This window comes from Nanorana parkeri, unplaced genomic scaffold, assembly GCF_000935625.1.
Source record: "Nanorana parkeri isolate BGI_ZX_2015 unplaced genomic scaffold, ASM93562v1 scaffold444, whole genome shotgun sequence".
Taxonomy (NCBI): Eukaryota; Metazoa; Chordata; class Amphibia; order Anura; family Dicroglossidae; genus Nanorana; species Nanorana parkeri.
Genome location: NW_017306712.1, coordinates 379,112 through 402,654, shown reverse-complemented (window position 1 = coordinate 402,654; position 23,543 = coordinate 379,112). Strand labels below are relative to the sequence as shown.

General features: G+C 38.0%; 1 protein-coding gene across 1 annotated transcript in view; it reads left to right on the top strand.

Moving 5' to 3' along the window:
- Positions 1–23,543, top strand: part of LOC108790078 (dystrophin-like) — a 703,081-nt gene that overhangs the window by 312,650 nt on the left and 366,888 nt on the right. The window contains exons 22-25 of the mRNA XM_018560268.1: positions 4,627–4,809; positions 6,463–6,597; positions 8,626–8,775; positions 15,903–16,064. Coding sequence (XP_018415770.1) covers positions 4,627–4,809; positions 6,463–6,597; positions 8,626–8,775; positions 15,903–16,064 — 630 coding nt within the window. The remainder of the gene's footprint in view (positions 1–4,626; positions 4,810–6,462; positions 6,598–8,625; positions 8,776–15,902; positions 16,065–23,543) is intronic.

Here is a 23,543-nt window from a genome sequence, read left to right as displayed (position 1 = left end):
ACTATACCAACTATGAAGGAATGGTATAACAGAATAGAATACTTTCGACTAATGGAGGAATTGACAGCAATCCGGAGAGATATAGTGAAACAATATGAAATTACTTGGCAACAATGGAAGAAATTTAAAAATCTGTATGGAAATCGGGAAGGATTTCCATACAGGATAGAAATATGTGGACAAATAGGAAGATCAAAAGAGAGTGCCGGAGTCGTAGGCGTGAAGGGCTATTTGAAATTGCGCCTTTTTGCGAAAAGGTAAAAAAAATTACGGTACGCAAAACTGTAAATAAAAATACATAATGTTTAGAGCGCACTCCTGTAGGACAAACACAGGTGGGAAATTGATCTAATAGGGGATGGTGTGCAAAAGCTCCTCAATACAGGGGGAGGGACCCTGTATACCACAATTCTAGACAAAATAAAAACACTTTTCTTGAGGAGCGCAAATACTTATAATTAGAATAATGGACCCAATGTACTAAGCTACGGAAGAAACATAACAATTTAAATAACAGACACCCTAAACTGGATTGTCATGTGGAAAGGGACAAATAGTAACTCACAGTTGAGATGCGAGCCAGGGCACATAGGCTCGCATCTCAACTGTGAGTTACTATTTGTCCCTTTCCACATGACAATCCAGTTTAGGGTGCCTGTTATTTAAATTGTTATGTTTCTTCCGTAGCTTAGTACATTGGGTCCATTATTGTAATTATAGGTAGTTGCGCTCCTCAAGAAAAGTGTTTTTGTTTTGTCTAAAAAAAATGATTTGCTGTTTGTGGCAGTCTCATCTATTTAGTGAACTGGTAAAAGGTTATTTAGACCCCTTAGCAGTTCCATTCCTCTATGCACAATGCATGGTGGACCCTCCTCTCATCTGTCATGTTGAAACAACATCCATAATCTCATCTCATAAATATTGGTTACTTTCACCTACTTGCCCTATGACTCACTGGGCAATTACACTTCTCTATAGCAAAGCTAAAATGTGGTAAAGTCGGGTTGTATGGCACATCTGTTCTATTGTTTTATGCAGCACAGCTATATTCCATGACATACTGTATAAAGAAGGATAAATAATACAGAGTGTTCTCTGTACAGTACTGCGGTATATGTCAAAGCTATATAAATGTATAATAATAGTGTGTGACTGGGGGGGATATTGGAGTGTAAGCTCCTCTGTGCAGAGACTGATGTGACTGTGGGGGAACATTAGAGTGTAAGCTCCTTTGGTGCAGAGACCGCCGGAGGGGTTGGGGGGCCAGTGTGATCCGCTTTGTTATCCCCCCTAGAGCGGGAAAGGGGGGCTCGAGAAAAAATCATGCTCATTGCTCTTTAGGTCAACCACTGTCCCCTGCACTACACTGACAATTACAGCCATTAGTTAAAATGGTTAGGTGTCTACATATCTGTTAAATTAAACCATATAAATATGATTTAGGCTGGCACAGAACAACGGGCACTAACACTTGTGCAAATCTACCAACAACTCATCCATTAGTAAAATTGGCTTGGTCTGACTAAACAAATGTGTGATGATGAAATTGTTGTTTCTATTCCCTCAGTGAAAGGGAACCTGTGCCTAGATCTTGCAAACTGTTAACAAATTATGAACAGGCATTAAAAGCACTTGTAAACAACCCTCATTCATCTTAGTATCTATAGTTTTTGAAAAAATAAAAACTTTAAAGTTCACACAGCCACTGAAATCTTAGCTTTTTTATGGAGAGCAGATCTTGGCAGACTGCCTGCCCTCTAATGTAACAATCCGTTTGAAACTGACTGAACCCCAAGCTGAGAGTCTTTGTTGTGTTCTTTTAGAATCTTTGGGAATTAATAAGCTTACATTTAAAAACAGCTTTTTATTGTTTTTTTAAGAATATGTAACTAGTTTTATGTTCATAGTCATGACACGGACACTTTGCCCATCAATAAAGATGGAATTCTGAAGCCTAATGTGTGTGGACAACATATATTTTATTAGTGTGATGTGGCACCATCCACCAGTTGTTCCAGCAACCCACTACAAGGGGAACATCAGTATGGTTTACAACGGAGATATAACCACACCTTCCTGAAGAAGTCTGCTGGATCATGTAATGACAAGCAACCTAAACACCCAACATGCTTTTCCCCTAATAAACTAGCTTTGTTTAATGCCTTAAAGCCCAAGGAAATGAAACGTTTTCTCTTGCAGTGGGGCTAGGGATAGGAAAAAAGCTGTTTTACATATCTGATCCCCACTCCCACTGACTCCCATGAGACTGCTTGGTCAGAACCCACAGCCTCTTTTCCCCTTTGCTCCAGTGGTCTAAGGACCAATGGCATCATCAAGGCTCTGTAATCATGCAAGGAGTTTGCATGTTCCCCCTGTGCTTGCGTGGGTTTCCTCAGTGTACTTTGATTTCCTCCAACACTCCAAAGACATGCTGGAAGGTTAATTGGCTCCCGTATAAATTGGCCATGTATGCATGCATGTGAGATAGAGACCTTAGACTGTAAGCTCCTTGAGGGCAGGGACTGATGTGAATTATGTAAAGCGATGCGTAAATTGTCGGGGCTATATAAATACTAATAATAAATAAATATGCTAAAGGACGGTCTACAGCCAGAGTGGACAGGCAGAAAAAGAGTGTGACAACTACCGGGTGAGCAGGGATTAAATTAAATGAAAAAAATAGGTTGAATGAAAAAAATAGGTTGAACAAAAAAATATAACTGTGTATACCTTACTTTACTGTCACAGTGACAATTGTTTCACCAGAGGGTAAGTGAGGGACCATCTTCAACTGATACACAGAAATAAAAAGCTGATAGGGACACTAAAATTCCTCTGCTCCACTACAAAAAGCACTTTGTTATATTTGTTATAACTTCTTCATGAATTATCATCTGGAGAGATTGGGGCTTATAAACAGGAACAAAGGTTCCTATAGTATAGGTCAAGCCAATTGTTTTTGTTTTTGATAGAGTAGGGAAGGACTTAAACTCTTGTTGGACTTTCACTATTATACAAGGCTGTGCAAGAGAGAGTTTCCCCCACTTATTGTCCCATTGACAATCATTTCAGCAACCAGGAAATTAGGTAAATCCCCAAAATTAACACTACAGAGATAAAAGAAAAACTTTCTTTATTTTGCAAAGTAGGAAGTCTTGAACCCCATCATTTTTTCCATTGATTTCTGGATCTCTGTTGTAGATTTGTGTTCACTTCCTTTGTGATGAAACCATTGTTATTGGGAAAGTAACTGTGGCAAATATAACAAAGATGGGCAATCTTTGAAAATTTGGAAATATATGGTAGTAAGTAAGGTAAGGTAGTACAGAGTGTGGGAACTGATGGCAGCTAATAAGCTTTCATCATTTTCTACATGTGATTACAGTAAAGTTATATTTGGCTTACTGCACTTCACACCTAGTTGTAGCACAATGCACTACCTCAAAACTGAACTCCAGGGAAAATCAAATTCGAAACTACCCTTGCTCTACAAGGGTTAAATGCTTGTTTGCTTGTTGTCAACCAGCACTCACCTCTTCCCTCCAATACTTCAGGCTGTGCGCAGGCCCTATGCATCCGCACAGTACAGCATTGCTGTTCCTGCATTGCACATGATGACATGCAAATGTGAATGACAGACAGCATGCATAATAGAAAATGGCATCCGAGAACTGCTTGTATGGAAAATGAGAAACCTGTGGGAGTAGGATTAGGGGAAGTAAAACTGTATTTAAAGGAGAATTATTAGGGTCAGTGCTTTTCCCCATAGTTCTCATCAGGGTCACGGGAGGACACAAACTAGCATCCTCCTATCACCCTAAGCTCAGTATACCGAGCTACAGCTCGTGGTATACTGAGACGCCGCAGCCGAAATGGATCCCGATAATTCTGTCTGGATCCACCCAGCTGCGTGAGTGACAGCTGGCTCTGCCTATCTAGAGGCAGAGCCAGCTGTACCCGCCCCCTCCTCCATCTGTTCCACCAGTCAGCACTGGAGGATCGGACAGGGGAGGGGGGAATCCAGTCCCTCCCCTATCACGGCTCTCTGCCTGCACAGGTTCAAGAAGTGAGCGAGCGCCGCTATGTGTTCGCTGACTTCCCCATCTACTGAGCCGACCTGTGACAGTTTCATTGTCACAGATCGGCTCAGATTATGAGGCTGAGTGAAAATCACTCGCCTCATAATTCTCCTTTTAAAGCTTCCCTAGACAAAAATGTAGCCATTGCAGTGTAGGGGTAGCCCTACTGCAAGGGTAGTTTTAAGGTTTTCCTGGAATTCAGCTTTAAGCAAAGTAAGCTGACTACTTCTACTTGTGCTTTCTGGTGTGTAACAGGCTGATTCTGGATGTCTCATAATAGAAAATAATTATCTTACATATGGCCAGCTTAAATATTCATTAGCACACCATCAGTGAATTAACATTTAATACATACAGAAATTGTGATCTAAATAGTTAATCTGCATTACCAAATGCTTTGTGTTTCCAGCAGAAAAGTGCTGCTTCAAAGGGAGGAACTTTGCAAGATATATCTGATTATGTTGTCAATTCAATCGGTTTCTTTTTCTGTCTAAGAAATAATAGTGTTTTCTGCAACACTTCTAAAAATATCTGTTTGTTGTTTCAGAGGGCAAGAGAAGAAGCTGCACAGAAGAAGGATAAAGTTAAGCTTTTAACAGACTCTGTGAGCAATTTCATTGCAACAGCACCACCTAATGCCCATGAACCTTTAAAGAAAGAGTTGAGCGTTCTAGTTAACAACTATGAACGGCTTTGCAGCAGGCTGAATGGAAAGTGTGAAACTCTAGAGGTGAGCTACTTAGCATTACTATGCAGCTTTGTGTTTATTAAAAAACTGTTTTGTTTTATGGACAAACAAGGCATGCGGTTCAATATATGTTATTGTAAAATAACACTTTTGTAGAAACGTATCAACATACTCAATAACTGTAGGTAGTACATTGTATTATTGGAGGCAGCATAATAGTGACAGGTAAAAGACTATGCTTAGCCCACTCTCCAAATCTGCCGTGTGTGTCCCATGTCTGTACAAAGAGACTTCTACATTAAAAAAGTTTCATTCCACAAGCCATATCTGTCAAATTCTTTTCACACATCCTGTATACTGATCTAGAACTGTGTCAACACTGACTGGAAAGAAACTATAATGCTATGCCTCTAGCTGAGTTAAAAACTGTCATAATTTCATAATCTGTGTAAAGAGGGTTAGGACAATATAAAACAAGAAGAGTTAAGGCGGCAGACTTCAAGATATACTTTGTGACATACACCTATCTAATTTTGGGGCAGCCCCTGTGTGCATAAATACATTTCTTATAGGAAATAGTAGCATTAAGAAGCCTTGCTCAGCTGTATAGGGAAAAGAGACAATGGGTAGAAGTACCAGTTTGGACCAGTCAATCTATGGACCCAAGTAAGGCCCAAACTCATTAAAAATGTTTAATGTTTTAAAAAATAATACCCACTGTTAGAGTATGACTATTAAAATAGATGTGGCAGTCATCTCCTTCAACTTGGAGTGTTGACTACTTTATAACACACATAGGAACCATGGGGAACAAAAGTAGCCACTCTCAAGAAGCAAGGACAGTATCAGGATGAATTCAGAGATGTTTTGAGAATCTACAGCTGAGTGATACACAGATAAGCTACATTTGTGCTATTAATATATTTGAATACATTTTTAGGGTTTAACTCCTGAGTTTAGTGTCACTTTAATGTAAGTGCCCATGGTACTAAATATGCAGTTCAAATGTATACAGTATATGTGAACTATTTTACAGTTTAAAAGATCTGCAATTCTATTCAGCTGTAGGATTCACTGACATTAACTTATCTTACCAGAGAATGAGATCCCAGACCTCTCTTTTCTGTACAGCAGTTCAAGCAATACAGCATGGTCAAGGACCTGCCCCAGCCTGTGCCTGAATAGTGAAAAAGCAGCAGCTCACTGAGACCATTCTAGTACTCTCTCCTCCTATCTGCAAGCTTGCTGAGATTAATTGAAAGCACTGTGCAATACAGTAGAATCTGATTGTCTTACAGTGCTGATCTTCTTCTTCCATTGTGAATCCTGCTTTACTTATGATACAAATGTAAAGACAGGCTGTGGTACTATTTAAGAATGCTTATAAAGATTTTAATAATAGTGAGGTTATACTATGATTCTTAGACAAACGTTTGGCAATTCCAAATTGTACACCGTATCTTGAGCTTGGCAATATACTGTAGAAAGTGAGTTAGCATGGATTGTACACTGTTCACATGAAGATATTCTCTAAAAAATATGATGTATGCATGCAAAAATATTAGTTATGGTTTATTTGATGTTTAGCACAATTCTGTTATTTCACTTCTCTCTTGACAAATATGTATATATGTAAACGACCCCTACACATGGGTATATTTTAGTAAAATGTCTCAATCTTGTTACAATTTACAGGAGGTATGGAAGTGTTGGCAAGAACTATTATCTTATTTAGAAGCTGAAAACAAGTGGATTGATGAAGTTGGGGAAAAGTTAAAGGCAACAGAGGGTGTGAAGGGATCACCCGAGGAAATCTCAAAGACCTTAAAGGTAAATATTGAGATTAGTGTAACTTCAGGAACTCAGTGACAAAGTAAAGAGTTCTTAGATGTGCAGCAGTTCTTTTATTAGATGACATAGCATGGTTTTATTAATTCCGTAATTATTCCAGGCTAAAGTTACAAGAGATTCTATGTAGGCTGGTTGCAACTATTTTAAGTGATCATCTCCACTTGTAGCAGAGATAGTAGAACATATAATTACTACATGGATGATCATCAGTAGAGTTTGTGGGGGGAATTTACCAAAACTGGAGCAGATTTGCACTGCAACCAATCAGCTTCTCTGTCTCATTTTCAAATCTTACCTGGGCAAACTCGTAAACATGTACAGTAGTGTATGTCAAGGCAATTTTTTGTTTGGGAGTTATTATATTATTCGGAGGTTTAGAACCCTTTTTGAGATTTACTTCATTACAGGACCCTGTTAGTAAGAGTTTCCTTCAGTTACTGTCCCAGTAATGATGATTTCAGCAGACAGGAATTGAGGTTAAATCTCCAACATTTTTGTAAAGTAGGGGAAGGCTTAAACCCCTGTTAGCCTTGTATTGGTGCCTGGATCCTTGTTGGAGATGTTCTCCAATTTCTGTCTGTTAAAAATTGTTGCTACTGCGACAGAAAGTGAGGCACAATCTCTATAATGGAGCCCTGGATAACCGTAAAATCCAACAGAGGTTAGTCTACAAAAACTAAATAAAACGTTTTGTCTGAACATACACTTAAGTGTAGTAGTTATTGCATTTTAATGGAAATGTTTAACACTTATATCACCCGTAAAGATGGCTTAAGAGCTTTATAATTAGCTTGGATCACCATTTCCTGTATGTTCATGTGACTAAAGTAGGGATGAAGGTAGCTCTGCATATATGGCTGCACATGGTTGTTTATTGTTTCTTTTCACTCATGATATTAAAATCAAAATATGTTTAAGCTATTTCAAATGCTCCTTAATGTTTCAAAGTTTTAGCTTCTTGCAGAATTAGCTTCTCCTCCGAGCACTGGCCCTGATATCCTGCTTTAGGGTAGCTGCTTTGCCTTGCAGTGTCCTATAGAGCCACCCTGTTGTGTGCTAGTAAGCTGCATGTGTCTCCATTGACACACAGTTACAGCAGGGTAAGCCAATCATCTGCTCCTTTCTCACCCTTCTCCCTCCTTCTTCTTCCCTCCACCATGCTAGAAGGTGGACAGCTGCTGGAGTCTCCTCTGTCCCTTGTGATGTCTACTGGACAGGAAGTTCAGGGAAACCAAGCTGAGAGAGTTGGAGCAAACTATTTGGAAACATGATGACTGTAAATGCTTTGGGGAAAATGTAAAGAAATATTTGGGCAATGTATTTTTGTTTGATATGGATTCATTTTTGAAAAATAAAGTTTGAGAGTTTAGTACTATTTTAAATTGTATTTGACTCATTCCAGCTTGCCGTTTTCAAGTAGTTATTAGCACCTGAATAACATATTTTTTATGTTGTAAAATGTTCACCTCCAAGCTGAAATATTAAAGAGCACAATGACCTTTTTATTTGGGTTTGATGTGCTTTCAGGCACATTGACACAATCCCTCCATAATGATGTGCTATATTACAGTACAAAGTGTGAATGGGGCTTTGTATGTGTTTATATTGTTCTTACAACACCCATAGACTTTAGGAGTCATCGTTGAATAAAGCTGGATTGGGACAAAGTCGGTGGTATGTGACCTCTGCAGACAGTCCCTGGCTATCTGGTCTTGGAGGAAGAGTGAACTGCCCCAAATGTTTGAGATTTTTTTTGGCCTTTCTTATTAAGATGCATACATGAAAAAAAACAGTCATGGATGGTTATTTCATTCTACAAAATTATCATCAGGTGGTTAGTTTTTCTGACTGCCTTTTCATCTATGGATTTCTTAGCCACTTTGCATCTAATCTATTCCCTGTGGGAGGATTTACATTATTAATTTCCTTTAATGCCATGTTTATCTTTGACACAGCCCTTCATAACACAGTGAAGTTTTAGTTTACCTAAAAGTTTTTTTCCCTCAGTCTATAGAAAAGATTATGAAACACCCTGAAGACAATCGCAATCAAATTAAAGAACTTGCACAAACATTGACAGATGGAGGTGTGATGGATGAATTGATCAATGAAAAACTAGAGATGTTCAATACACGTTGGGATGAAGTACAGCAGGAGGTAATCTATAAATGTTATTGGATGCACTGATTAATTTCTAATTATTCTTAATTTATGAGTAAAAGTCACATAGAGAGAGAAATATCATATAACATTAAAAAAACTGCATTTGCTGACATACACACAAATTTTTTTTTTCTATAAATGTTCCTATGAATGTAAAATCTGTAGCAATGATTTCCTTTAATAATATAATCTTTAGGTAAAAGTAATTGCAACATTAGATCAAAGTATGTATAAAGAAATACTAAAGGCTAGATATAACATTTGAACACTCCTTTACTAGCAGTCTAAACATCTGTAGGCTCTTCAAGGAGTTGCCTAGTAATGTCACTTACACTACAGCAATATAAGCATCATGTGCCACTTAAAATTACCCAAGTATTAGGCAGCACCAATATTGCGGTGGCAGTCATATGGGGCTTTATGACTTCAGAATGAGGGGCAGAGTGACTTAGATTCTATTTTCTTTTTGTGTAATGTGTATCCCTTTTGATGAGGGGCTGCACTTGAGGCCCTCAATATCATGTGAGTTGACCACCACTGGTCTATGGGGTGTTTAGCAGTCTTGCCTTCCAGTCCTAAGGTCAAATCCAACCAGGGATACTATCTCTATGAAATTTGTATGTTTTCTCTATGTCTGTTCTGTTTTTTCTCTGAATTCTCTAGTTTTCTCCAGCTGTTCAAAAGCATACTAGTTGGTTGACTGGAACCACACCAAACTGGTCCTACTATACAGTATATTTGAGCCAGTGTCATTAGGTAACATCTCTCAAAACCTAAACAATGCAAACTAACAGGGTTATTCACAAAAGGGTGAAGAGTTTGGAGAAGGCAGGAGAAGTGGACAATCTAGGACAATTCAGCTCACTTTCCAGTTCAGCTAAGTTGTCTTAGATTGTTCACTTCTCCTGCCTTCTCCAAACTCTTCACCCTTTTGTGAATAACCCTGTAAGTGTATAATAAAAATGTACATGCATAGATTTCCTTAATTGTCAACCAGATATTACAATAATCGGTAGATTCAGAGATATTAACAGCAAAATATATATGCAAATCTTGACTTTTTCTGTACAAGTCAAGCAGTTAGGTAATGAGGCTATGCTCAGTGGAAAATAAGGCACGCATGTAAATTCAGCTGTCTATATCTAATGATCTACTGATTATTTTGACATGCAGTTTTGGCTAAAGTCACCTGTACTAAGATTTTCTTTAGCATGAGCTAAATTATGCAGGATTGTAACTGTACCTAATTTGCAGTCATATATTAATTTAAGTCGGACATTCCAGCAATCTGACAAAATTCTTATTTAGGCAGTACAATAAATGTTAGTGCATTACAATAAAAAAGTCATATTTACAAGTCCATGTACTCCACTAATATCTTGCTTATAGCTACAATTTTCTTTCTGCTTCACTTCTCCTGTGCTGTGATCTTGAAATACTGGGAGCCAGCTGTTACTTCCACCCTGTTACCACCCACCATTATCTTAGTTACTCATTGTATCGACAATCACACAAGCGACAAGCAAGAACAGTTAAATCTTGTGATAGCTCAGAGTTAATGCCTACAACCTTCCAGGATATATGATGTGGCTATCCCAGGAGGCTACGGATGGCCCAGGATATGTCATTCTCATCTAGACAAGAAAGGAGGAAGTAGGACAGTGGAAGAGCTAAAAACATTTAGAAGAAAGTGTAAAATACTAGCATTTTTTTCTAATATGAGGTGGAGAAATGCAATGAGCTAAAGTTATACAAAAGGTGAAAGGGCTGCTTTAAGCAATAAATGCATTTGTATGCAATAGAAAGATCATGATTGATTGTCAGATTTAAGTGCCTGTACAGGGCAATGAATATAACTGCTGCTGTCATATACAGCAAGTTGAAATGTAATTAACTGGCACATTTTGTGTGTGGGAGGAAATCTATTGGCATGAGAATGATGTTTATTTCTTCAGCATCAATGTTTTGACAAAAAAGCTTTTCATATTTACATTATCAGTTGAACTTTGTAAATTTATAGATGCTCATCAACTCTGCTATATAAACAAAGATTACTCCATTGTAATTTGTGCTCAGTTCTTAAGCATCATTGCCTATTGCTTTTAAAGAGGCAATTTCTAATTCACATAATAGTACTTCTGTAAAATTTCATTAGAATTGACAGTAAAAAATGTTGACCTAGGGTTTAAGGATAGTCTAAACCAAATCTTTGCAGGGTTCGGCTGTTAGGCTATAACATGCAATGTTTGACTACCAAAAGTACTCTTTATCCCCTACAGATTATGGGGTGAATACAATAAGATGTATGAGTTTTTGTAACTGATTTTTTTCAAGTCATTGACATAAATTTCATAGGTGTGGAAATGTTAACGTTTTGCCTTCATTCCTCAGTATTGTTTTCTCGTGAATGTGTATTTTAGTTCCACCATTTTATACTAAACACATTAGACACACCATACAAACTGATGTCAGTCAGAAGTTAACAACATTTTAAAGTGTAATTGCTCAAAAATGATTGATGTGCTATTTTGCATTTAAAAGTTACTATTTACAAGAAATATTGCAGAGGTTTGCACACCTTATATTGAAGCTTCCCTGCTCCTCGAACCAGCAAGATAACTCAGACAAGGTTGCAAATCTGCTTGTCAACATCTTCTGACCCGGGTCTTCAAGTGTGCCCTGCACTCTCCATTTCATCCTATGGAGAGTTCCCAGTTCCAACATAAAGAGTGCAAATCCCTGCAATTTTTTGGGAAATAATGTTTACAAACAAAATAACATGAAATCGGTTTTACTGTATAAAGTGGAAAATTCAGCTGATCCATTCGGTAAAGCCTCTAGTAAATGGGAAACTGTTTTTTTACTGTAAACATAGCAATTAAGACCCAGGAAAGGTACCAAACACACAATTGGCTAGAGGAAATGACCAAGGGAAGGAATACATCTTTATGGTAATGCTGCACACTTACATGGACATGCATTACGAATGGGATCATTAATGTGAACCTATATAGCAAATCATAAACTGTTCTGTATGTGTACAGTGTGGTCATACTTTGCAATGAATGTTGAGCATCCATATAATGCTGCTGTTGTGCCTTCTGTTCCGATAAGGTACACAAAGTAACAAGCATGTCAGCATTTTAATTAAAAATTAATAAATAAATAACGTAAACGGCTTGCTAAGCAATGAAATGCACATGTTCCAAGTAAAGGAGAATGCAAAATAACTGATGTATGTGCTGAAAAGGCAGTGTATGTACAGGTATTTATCATCATAACCCATTCCGAGGCAACTGCAAGTGAAAATTTGTACATGGATTGGCCTTGGCCAAAATGCCCATTGATTTTTCTGGGCACCGTGATACAGCCAGCACAGCGTGCACTATTAATTTTTTTAAAGCTTATTTATAAACATCATTAATGACAATAGTACATACTGGGAGGCCTATTTATACAGTGTTGAAACAAAAATGCCTCTGGGTTTATTTATACAGTTTTTCACACCGGAGTCACACAATTTTCACTCAGCTTTATACAACTTTCACCCAGGATCCACAAATTTTTCTAATGTGAAGTAATTAGAAATGTGTAAATACTGGGTAAAAAGTGTGGGAATCTTGTGTGAAAAATGTATAAATAAACTCTGAGGTATTTTTGTTACAACATTAGATAAACATATAAAAACCCTAACAACCAATAAGACCCAAAAACATGGAGAAAATTACATTATTCTTTTAGGCATACCACAACTTCTCACATCTGAGTACATTCAGATACTGGAGCGTACACTCCATAGCAAACCTCACTTATTAGTAAATTCACCATGTATGCTGGAAGCTGTACTTGCATGTCTAAGCATCTTAAATGCATAGTAAATGCAAGCAGGATAAAACTGGTTGTCAGTGCATGATCAATGCAACAGCACATGGACATAATCTTTAGCAAATCAGGCACAGTGTGTTTTAATCTCTGTTATGGACACTAATCCTTCTTTTTTCACCCGAGAGAAAGAAGTGTTTAATTACAAATATTCAGTGCCTAGTTGTCAGCTTTGTCATACATCGCTGCGGTGCGAGCACTTCTTTCAGCTATTTATTTTACAGGGAGACATCTACTTGCATTTATTTAGTCATTTGCCAGCCCAAAGACATTGGTGTCAGTTTCTAGGTAAATGTTTGGCCTCTGGTTCTGACTCCTTCTTGTTGTATCAAAAAGTATATCCATAGCCCCATCCATATGCACACAGCTTGGTATAGCCTAGGATGTGGTGGTTCAAATGTTGCCTTAAGTGCCACCTGCAGGTAAAACCTGGCATTATGATTCTCCATTGGCATGCTTCTGCTAGCTATTTTTTTTTTAAAGTAAAGTTGTGTAGTAGATTAATTTATTTGAAGATGGTCGGAGAGTCACAGGGTCCTACCATAATTTTACAGTGGAGTGTTTTAATTTACTGTTTAGGTCTGTCTTCAAAGTAGTAGGGATCAGGCAACTTACAAAAGCAGTGCTACAAATGTTCCTTATAGCTAAGTGCATATCCTTTGTAATAACGACAGACAAATAATAACACTACACATTTAAAGAATGCTTATACATTCACTGTACACCTGCTTTTCATTACCAGATGAATCAAACAAGTTAATTAGTATGCCTCTAGGAACCACTAATGTTAGCACTATATCCTGAAAAGGTGGGTCTTCTCATATGTGTGAGCAAGAAGATGTGTTGCAGGATGAGTATGGAAAACTTTTTAAAATATAATCTTGTCAATTTGTTTTAAAGTTTTGTAAATTATGCTTCTGTGTATCATTTATAAGTGGTATTGTACATGGAAACTGCAATTATTGTTCTTTAAATATAAAAGATGTACCTACTGTCCAGTGACATTGCAATACTGTTTTTCCAACAATGAACTCTTTACATTGCTTATCCTGGAACTTGTTTAAAGCATAATTTTACTTCCCCAGGTGAATATGGAAAAATTAAATGATCCCCTTCAATCTTGCCCCCTCTCCCCAGTGTTATCCTTCCCCTCTGTCGGTGTACTATCCTCACTTCGTACACAGCAGCACAGCCATGCGCTCTGTATTTTGAATTTTGTTTTCAAATGGTGAGCACTCATTGGTCAGGGGCAAAATTCATAATATACAGAGTGCAGGGCTGCGGTTACATGTACAAAGTATGAATAGTACACTGGCACCAGTGGAGGGTAAGGAGTTTTTGCTCAAAGGTTAGCATAACGGGGGAAAAGGGGATTAAATTGGAGGGGGTAATTAAATCTTTCCAAATTCACCTGGGAAAGTGGAATTACCCTTTATTCCCTACAGCTGTTCAGCAATAATGATGATTGCCTGTTTGATATAAAGACAGCTAGCTATATGAAACATGGTCTTGCAGAAATGTAACATAAGCATTTAGAAAAACAAAAAAATTACTTTGAGGCAAATGATAAAGCAGACATGTACTACCAATTCAGAGTGAAGTAATATGTTTGCCAGATAGCAGGAATTGTAAGAGCGTGTTTCAGTGGGATTTTGTTGGTTTCAAAAGTGCTTCACCTTCCCATAGATACCCAGGGGAACACAATACCCACTTGAGGCAGGTCAGATGGAGGTTAACTGCAGGTCAAATATACCTATCAATGAATTGTCACAAACTGATATGAACACAAGCCCAAAGCCTGTCAACATAGGTCCTAAGAAGCCTGAACATGAACATGTTTCTCACCACCTCATTCACCCACGAAAGACCTGTGAAATTGCCCGTTTGTCTAGACATGGAGGAACTTGCGACTCTCTCCTTTTCTCCCACAATACAACACTTTCCTGAGAGGCCAACCATCAGATTAAATTGGGGATGGGTCTTTAGCCTTGTTCTAACCTTGTGTATGATCAATATGAGAGAAGCTTTAGCAGGCATGAGTTATGATTGCAGAGAACGGGGGAAAGTAAATACAGGCTGCAGCATGATACTTTGCCTGATGTGCGTAAAATACTGGTTCATGTTAATATTTTAAAAGATGTACTAACTGAAAACTCATTAAAGTTTTCCTTGAACTTGATTTTTTTTTGAGTAGGCAATTTAGAAAAAAGGGGCTGGGAGTTGAACACCTTAGCTTCTACATTCTAGCTACTGATTACCTGATGAAGTGGAGTTTAGTAAACATTACTTTGGCATAAGCATTCATACCCATTACTATAAGTAAACAAAGAACATATTAAATTGCTGCTGTGTGCATGACCACTTCTTAGCTTGTTTGTCCAAACAGATAATACACACACATTTAAAGCCATCTGACAGTGACAAAATCTAGCCATTAACACACGGGATGAATGCATCAGCATGTGCATGATTTGCATTAAAGTAATTTTAAGGCTTAGCAACCATTAAAAATCATTGTTTTATTTGAAACCAGGGCTGCAGAAATGGCCTGTGGAATCTGATTAGTTGCAAGATTTTTCTATAACATACATTTAACCCCTATATGATATAAGTAATTATACAATCGGTGTTAGTTATTTTTAATTAGCCATTCATCTGTGTAAATTTGATTTTGTAGGACATGGGTGTAGATCACAGAAATTGAAAATAGTATTATATTTACAGAAACCTTTTTTTGAAAATGTTTTATTCTTTGACTATCTTCAGATATATTTTAGTGACTCCTACCACCTACAGTCCCAGCGTCTTCATTCCTCATCTTATCACTAGTTACTTGTTGCTGTGACTTCATTGCTGTGGCTTACACAGGCTTGGTGACCGTGACCCTATTCTCAGTACTTGAAATCTCTTGAACTACATAATGAGATCAGGGAGAAGTGGGATAGGCCTCAGAACAGCAGATTACAGCATTCAGAAGAGGTTTCCTTTTAACAATTTAGCAGTGCCTTTACCAACATGCTGAAAAGAGCTTTCAGTCCTTGTCTCTATTTTAAGTGACTTCACCTCTATTTATCTAATCTTTTTTGGCCATCGTCAGTTTTTTTGCGGAGGCTGTCTTAATGAGTGTCAGAAGTCATCGAAGCTCATCTTACAAAAAGGTGTTTGCTCTGTTTTACCAGCATTTTCATGTAAATGGAACCGATGAAAAAAAATAACATGCTTCCTTTCTTCATTTGTAGGCTGTAAGGAGGCAAAAGGTTCTTGAACAAAGTATTCAGTCTGCCCAAGAGACTGACAAAGCTATTCGCCTTATTCAGGAATCCCTTGGCACCATAGACAGACAACTGACGGCCTATATTTCTGACAGAATTGATGCAGGCCAAGTTCCCCAAGAAGCACAGGTAAGGTCAGGTTAACCACTTGCAACTGATTTCTAACTGCTTATTATACAGTTCAAAGCTAGCTTTTGTAATTGAAGCAGGAAAAAGTTATGTCATAAATGTATAAGTACAGATAACATGCTATACTTCTTAAATCATAATTCAACACATGCTGCATTGTATTTGGACAAGTGGCAAGAGCTATGTCAACAACTGCTCTGAAAAATTAAATATTACCTCTTCTGAGAATGCATAGCTACAATATGTCTGTTAATTTTCACTCGGACTTGCAAAACAATTTGCTTTGCTATAGTGACTATTGTTCAGCTGCTGTAAAGCTGATTACTGTTAATGGCCCTGTGAATCATCCCTTGGTTACCTAATCAGATTTGACGATGTGTCACTTGTGTGTGTGTGAGATGAGCTTTCATCCTTTGTAAAATTGCAGAGTGTGATATGTACAATAGCATGCAAAGTGTCACTTGAGTGGAACTATTTGGCTGACTTTATATCACTATTAAAGTGGAACCCCAGCCAATGTGGTTTGTTTTGGGGACAGGAGGGGAAGTCTCTCCAATGGGTTCAGAGACAGCAAAAAAATGTTCTAACCCTTCCTATCAAAAATGAAAAAAACATTGTTTGGCTGGAGTTTCACTTTAAATGACAAGACTTACGCATAGCAAGAAAAACAAAACACAACATATTATATCACTTGCAACTACAGTGGTGTATACAAGCTCCAGTGTCTAAGTTAGATTAAATTCTGCAGTGTTTGTCCTTATTGAATAAATAGTAGATTTCCTTAGTAGAGCCGTGATAAGTATTGCTGACTAATAGCAGTGGAATCTCGAGTAAGCCTGCTTTTATGCTTCATGTGCTCATATCTGTGTGTGTGTGTGTGTCTGTGAGCATATAGGTGTGTGTGTGCACATAGGTTCATATTTCTAGATAGTGATAAGTGAATCATGTAAATTTTACACTACTGCAAATTTGTGCTAATGTGTGTCTTAATCACTTATGTGGTGGAATTATGAATTTTCCAATGAAAGGGTTTGCATAATTTAATTAAATTTTTTACCTAGTCTGTACACAGAGACATAGATGGAAATATAAGTAGAAAGAGGTATCTTCCTAATTGTCAGTTTTTGTCCCATTGTCAGTCAAGGTTATTTATTGTTGCTGGGGGAAATTATTTTTTTCATCTTTTGGTGCAACACTGACCATTCATTAGGAGCTTTCCACTGTAGTGATCCCTTTCTGGCCAGCATCATTAAAACCACTACCTCTGTAATGGACCCCCTGGAGAGGGATCTTTCGGCAGCATGGCCTCAGAGAATTACTGCACTGAACTGAACAGCTCTTGATTGGTTGAAGCATAAATGACATGAGGTAGCTTTATAGATCAGGTGAAGGGGGTTTGTTGCTTTTTCTAGAAATGCAATCTTGACGACTGACTTTATCTGTTTTCGTGCTGTCTTAGTGCCCTCTCATTCCTGCAGGGTCTACCTTCTCGTGTCCATGACCAAGGCAGGAGTTAGAGGTTAAAACAGACTGTTTTCGCTGGTGTATTAACTATTGGCTACTTTTCCCCCAAGCTCTTTTTACTTTAAAGTGCATTTGAATCTTCGTTTTAAGTTACATTATAATTACTACACAGTTGGGTCTTTTTGTACTGTTCTCTTTTATTTAACTATCCTTGGAGTGTTCTCCATCTTCATATAGTTGTAGTAGTTCATTGGCTACTTAAATAGGGCTACTAAATGCAATGCGACATAACTAAAAATATAATAGCACATTGGTCACATGTAGTATAATTTATTACAATAACAACTACTTTTATTTAAAAAATACATACAAAACATACAAGTAAAAACAGCATGTCCACTCATCTTTAAAACAAAACAAATAACAGCCCGCCTACAAGGCAATAATAGGTATACCATGACATAAAACCTCCCTGGAGCCCATACATATACATATTGTATATGTTTTCAACTCAAACAGAAACAACAATAGAAACCTCAAGGGTGTTTTATTATTTACCATGTATCTGAAATATGTTGTCTTTTTTCCCACTGGAGATATTACCCACATTTAAGTCATGGTGGCACAAGAGGAAATAAAATAAAAATCTCCCTAATAAGAAAAGAAACAGTAGTAAAAACTGTCCACATAATAACCCAAATAAAAATGTTGGCATTTCTAACATTTAGCAAATTAACTGCAATACTCTGTGAAAGAATCCAAATGCCGTCAATTTGTGAAGCAGTTATTGTGCACCGCTTAGTAAACTCAGATAATATAAATGTATATATACGTCGAAAAAAAAGGAACACACAAAAAGAATATATGAGAAAGAACTGGAAAGCAGAGGTAGTCATATTTAGGTATTCAAAATATTTAGAATTACCACAGAAACAAGGATACCACACCCCTAAATACTTTAAATGTATACCAAACAGAACTAGGTGGGGCTTTTAAGGTGCCATCTACAGAATGCAAGGGGACATAACTAAACATACTGTATAATAACACATAGGTCACATGTAGGATAATTTATTAGAATAACAACTACTTTTATTTAAAAATAATAAATACAAAACATACAAGTAAAAACAGCATTATCGCCTACGTTGCAATCATAAGACACAAAGTCCTCAATCTCTTTTTCTGCAGCCTCTGTTATCAATCAAAAACAGGAATCCTCTATACTGAGTGTTCCTGTTCATTGATAACATGAGAACATTGTGTGTTTACTATAACCACAATTATGAATGAACAGGAGGTGATGTAGATTACTTCCCATTCATTCATAATTGAGGCTATAGTAAACATACCATGTTCTCAATTATTTACAAACACTCAGCGATCACTGGTCACTGAGTGTTTGTAGCTTGCTCTCCTTCCTGACACGCTGTCACAGGAGGCTGAGTGAGCGGTGCCGAAGGACAGCTCAGCCTTCTGTAACAGCGTGGGCTGTCTCTGCCCCACAGCGCTCTGCCAGACTGTGACAGGAGGCTGAGCGGTGTGGGAGGAGAGACGCTGGCCGCTCACAGCACTCTCCTCCTGCAGCGCTCGGCCGGCTGTCACACTTTCTCTCCTCCCCGCTGGGACACAGAACAGCACCCAGTGGGGAGGAAAGAAACCAGGGATGTGCCGCTGCATCGTCACAAAAATGGCACTTTGGCATTTAGCCAAAAGTGCAATTTTTGGCCGATATATAGGTGCATCCCTAGTTGATGGACCATCAATATTTGAAAATTTTTATTAGCTCCCATACTCTTCCTACCCATCCTTTTGGATAATTCCCCAGTTACTGATACTATTAAAATTTCTCCACCCTATCTGAGCCCTTTCCCTCCTAAGACCCCAATTTCCCTTGATTTGGCAGGCATATGAACTGAAATCCCTGTTCATATACCTCACTCCAAATATCTCTGATCCTTGTAATTCTAACTACCCTCCTCTTTTAAGGGGTATTAACCATGATTTATGCAATTGAAGTCTGCCTGCATTATCCTGGCTCTGTAAAATTAGTGTGGTCAAAATGAACAAATCTTATTTGAGTTTTAAATGCTCCCCTTCTTTGTATCCAGGAAGTTCATTCACTCTTTGCAATCCACTGCTCACAAATGTATTTAGCGTGACAATTAAACAAAGGGTCTCGCATAGATTTTAGAACAAAGCTAAATGGTGGTCTAGGACTACCAGACCTCCTCAAATATTTTATGGCTGTAAATCTCTCACATATTGTGAAATAGATTTTTAGTTCTACAAATAAATGGGTTTCACTTGAAGAGCACTTGAACAACGCAAAGTTAAATATTATGCTTTGGATTCTGAAACAATATAAAAACCTTCCCCAACTGTCATCCCCTTTCACTTTGTCAACCCTTACATTCTGGGATACCTTACACACCCAAGTCAGCTGGCATTACAACTCATCTTTGATGCTCCTCCGGGGACACAGTTATTTTTAACCGGGTTTGAAAGACACAGTCTTTTTCATAGATGGTTTGCCTTTCAGGAACTTCAGCTCCATCACATTCTTCCTAACCAACGTGTATTATCCCTACAGAATCCAAGAGAACAATGGGTTATCCAGTAATTTGATATTTGGCAGCACTTTAGATCACTCACTTTGTATCTATAGTGCCTAAGCCCCTAAGATCTCTTGCTGACCTGAACCCTGTGGAACATCTATTGCATGGACCTTCCCCACCTATACATGCAGTCTCTCAGTTCTACAAAATCCCCCTTGATCAAGATTGTTCTGAACCCCCTCCTTTAAAGTGGGAGCAGGATTTCACCTGTTGCCTTTCTGAGAAATCAAATGTCTAAAGTTCTCAGTCTCTGCCATATATCTTTGATGAGTCCCAAAGTGAAGGAAAGTAACTATAAGCTCCTGTCCAGGTGGCACCAGACCTTGGCTACCCTGGGGAAGATGATCTGGAATATTTTAATTTATGTTGGAGGGGTTGGGGCTCTGTGGGCACACAGGCCCATATATGGTGGAACTGTCCTGTCATACAGCAGTACTGGTGCACACTTACTGCCTTTATTGCTCGGATTACTAGTTCCACTCTCTCGCATCTCTGTGGTATGGGCAGATTGTTTTGGTTTTTTTTATTGACAATTTTTATTGAAGTTGCATATTTGAAATACAAAACCAATAACATCAATTGAGGCATCACAATTGATTGACATATCACCAGAAAACACAGTACATAGAAGGTTACGTTGTGATTCGAGGGGGTTATTTCTCTATGAGGGACAAAATGGAGATTTCCCCCGTTACCTTCTACTAGACCAAAATGATTAGGCCAGATCTTCATTAATTGTAGATTGTATTAATCGTTCCAGCTTGCTCTGTCTATGTTGTTCTATGTCTAACAGATATACCTTTCTAACTTGATGTATCTATACTTAATTTAATACCCACATAACATATTAAAAGTAAAGTAATGAAAAAAGAAAAGAAATTGTGTAAAGACTTCTTCCAGGTTAGCTTCCTGTGTGAACAACAACATATACCAGGACTCCTCCCAAGCCCCTGCCCTCCGCACTCCCTTACTCCCTGCCAGTCTCCTTCTGCTCCCCCCTCTCACGGTCACCCCCTCCTCTCTTCTCAGTCAGTGCTCTCCTCATATGCATTCCATGCTCTCCACACCTCTTCATGAGCCTTAATTGTATTATTTAGCCTTGCCGTTAAGTATTCCATTACTTGGACATCCTTAATTCTAGCAAATAAATCAAGTCTCGACGGAGGGAGTTTCCGTTTCCACTGCAGTGGAATTTGACAGCGGGCTGCTGTAAGAATATGCAATACCAATTTTTGTTAGTCATGGAGATATCAGGGAAGGGCAGTCCTAGCAAGTAATGAATTGGGTGACAGGAGAGAGTTTGACCCACTATCTGTTCTAAGACGTGTTTGACCATTCCCCAAGAGGGCCTTATCTCTGGGCAGGTCCAGAATATGTGGAGCAGGGTACCTCTAGTACTGTCGCATCTCCAGCAGTTTGGGGACAGCTTTGGGTTGAGCGTATGAAGAAAGTCTGGAGTGTGGTACCAATTGTACATTATTTTGTATTGATTTTCTCTATATATCGAGCAAATTGAAGACTTTGCAGCCACTTTCCATATTCGTTCCCACTGCTGGGGTGAGATCGTAGTCTCTAGGGCACTTTCCCATTTCCGCATATAAGGTAGGTTAACCTCGCCCTGTACTGGGTCATCGTTTAGTATGCTATAGAGATAGGAAATCATGCCCCTGGAGGAGTGTGGTAATAAACACTGAGTTTCGAATGGAGTGCGGGAGGGGAAATTCAATTTTTTTTGTAATTGACTGAGCAAAATGTTTAATTTGTACAAATGAATAAAGAGCTCTGGTGGGGAGGTTGTGGATTGGTTTTAAGAGTTCTATGTCATATCATATATCTGTGTTAAGCCTTTTAACGACATTTTCCTTATTACTGCTCGGTAAGATGTGGCTTTTTGACTTCTGTTCTCCAGGTGTGGTTTTCTGTCTGTTTGGTTGGCTGAAGGTCACCCGGGATTAGTCCCTCTCCCTTCCTCCCCCATCATCCCCTCCCATCCTTGCCTGATTCTCCCACCTTTTCTTGTCTATTTGTCTTTGTTTATTCTCCTTTCTTTTCTGCCCTCTTTCTTTTAGTTGTTGGGGTATTCTGGTTCTTTTTATGGGCTCAACTTGGTTGATTCTTAACAAAAGTAATAATCAATCAATCTATTGATTTGACAGATCTGCAGTTTGAGTGTACATGTCTTTGTTGTGTATTATTATTTTATATTGATGTTAATATGATGTTAATAATATTATGTTGATGTTATTATATATATCTATATATAGCTATATAGCTATATATATAGAGATATATATAGCTATATAGATATATATAGCTATATAGATATATAGCTATATATATCTATATAGCTATATATATATCTATATAGCTATATATATCTATATATATCTATATATAGCTATATAGATATATATTTATACTATTGACTACATTTTTCTGTGCAAGAGCTGCAGCCTTCTGGATGCATCTGTCAATATGCATCGCTCTGTGCAAGGCAAAGTGACAGTCAGCAGGTTTGTTTTGTAAACAAACCTATGTGGTCAACGTGACTGACCTTAGATTGTAAGTTCCTTGAGGGAAGAGACTGACATGAATGTGCACTATGTAAAGCGCTGCGTAAATTGCCGGCACTATTTAAATACCAATAAAAGATAAATAAAACAGGTTTATCAGCGTATCCTCTGATGTGATATTTACAAATGAAGAGATGTCAACAAAATGACTGGTATTATACAAGAAAATCATTCTTTACTCACATGTGGTACAATGAAAACCTAGAGGGAGTATAAATTAGACAACTCTAATCAAGTCCTGGATCTTTGGCAAAAGCATAATGCATTGGCAATACTGCCTGGCATTCCAGTGACATTGAAGTGATGTTCTTGCCAAAACTATTTTTGTTTTGGATATCAAAAGAGACATTTAGAATCTCCATCAGGTTTTTGTTGTCTCCTTGGGGAAATTTCCACTCAATTCCTGGCCTGCATATAGCCGTCACTAGCACAGGTAGCAATGGTTAATATATACATTGTAATATAATGAGTCTAGGAAAGGCTTAGATTCTCTGCATAGTATTTAGTGTTACCTGGGTCCTCATTGGTTAGATTTCCCTCATTGCCTGTCCCAGGAACAGTTAACAGAAGGACAGGAGGTAAGAGGAAATTTACTTGGAGAGTACACAATCCACAACAAAAGCATTAAAGAGGTTCTAACTCTATGACCAACTCAACCCAAAATCTATAAAAAGTCTGGACTTCCAACAAATTTGCAAAATACTGAAGCTGACATTGCTAACCTTTTAAAAATACTAGTTGCCTGACTGTCTCTAGTTTGATAATTTCCTAGAACTGGCCTTAGACAAGCATACAGATTAGATAGACAGATTAAAATCAGATTA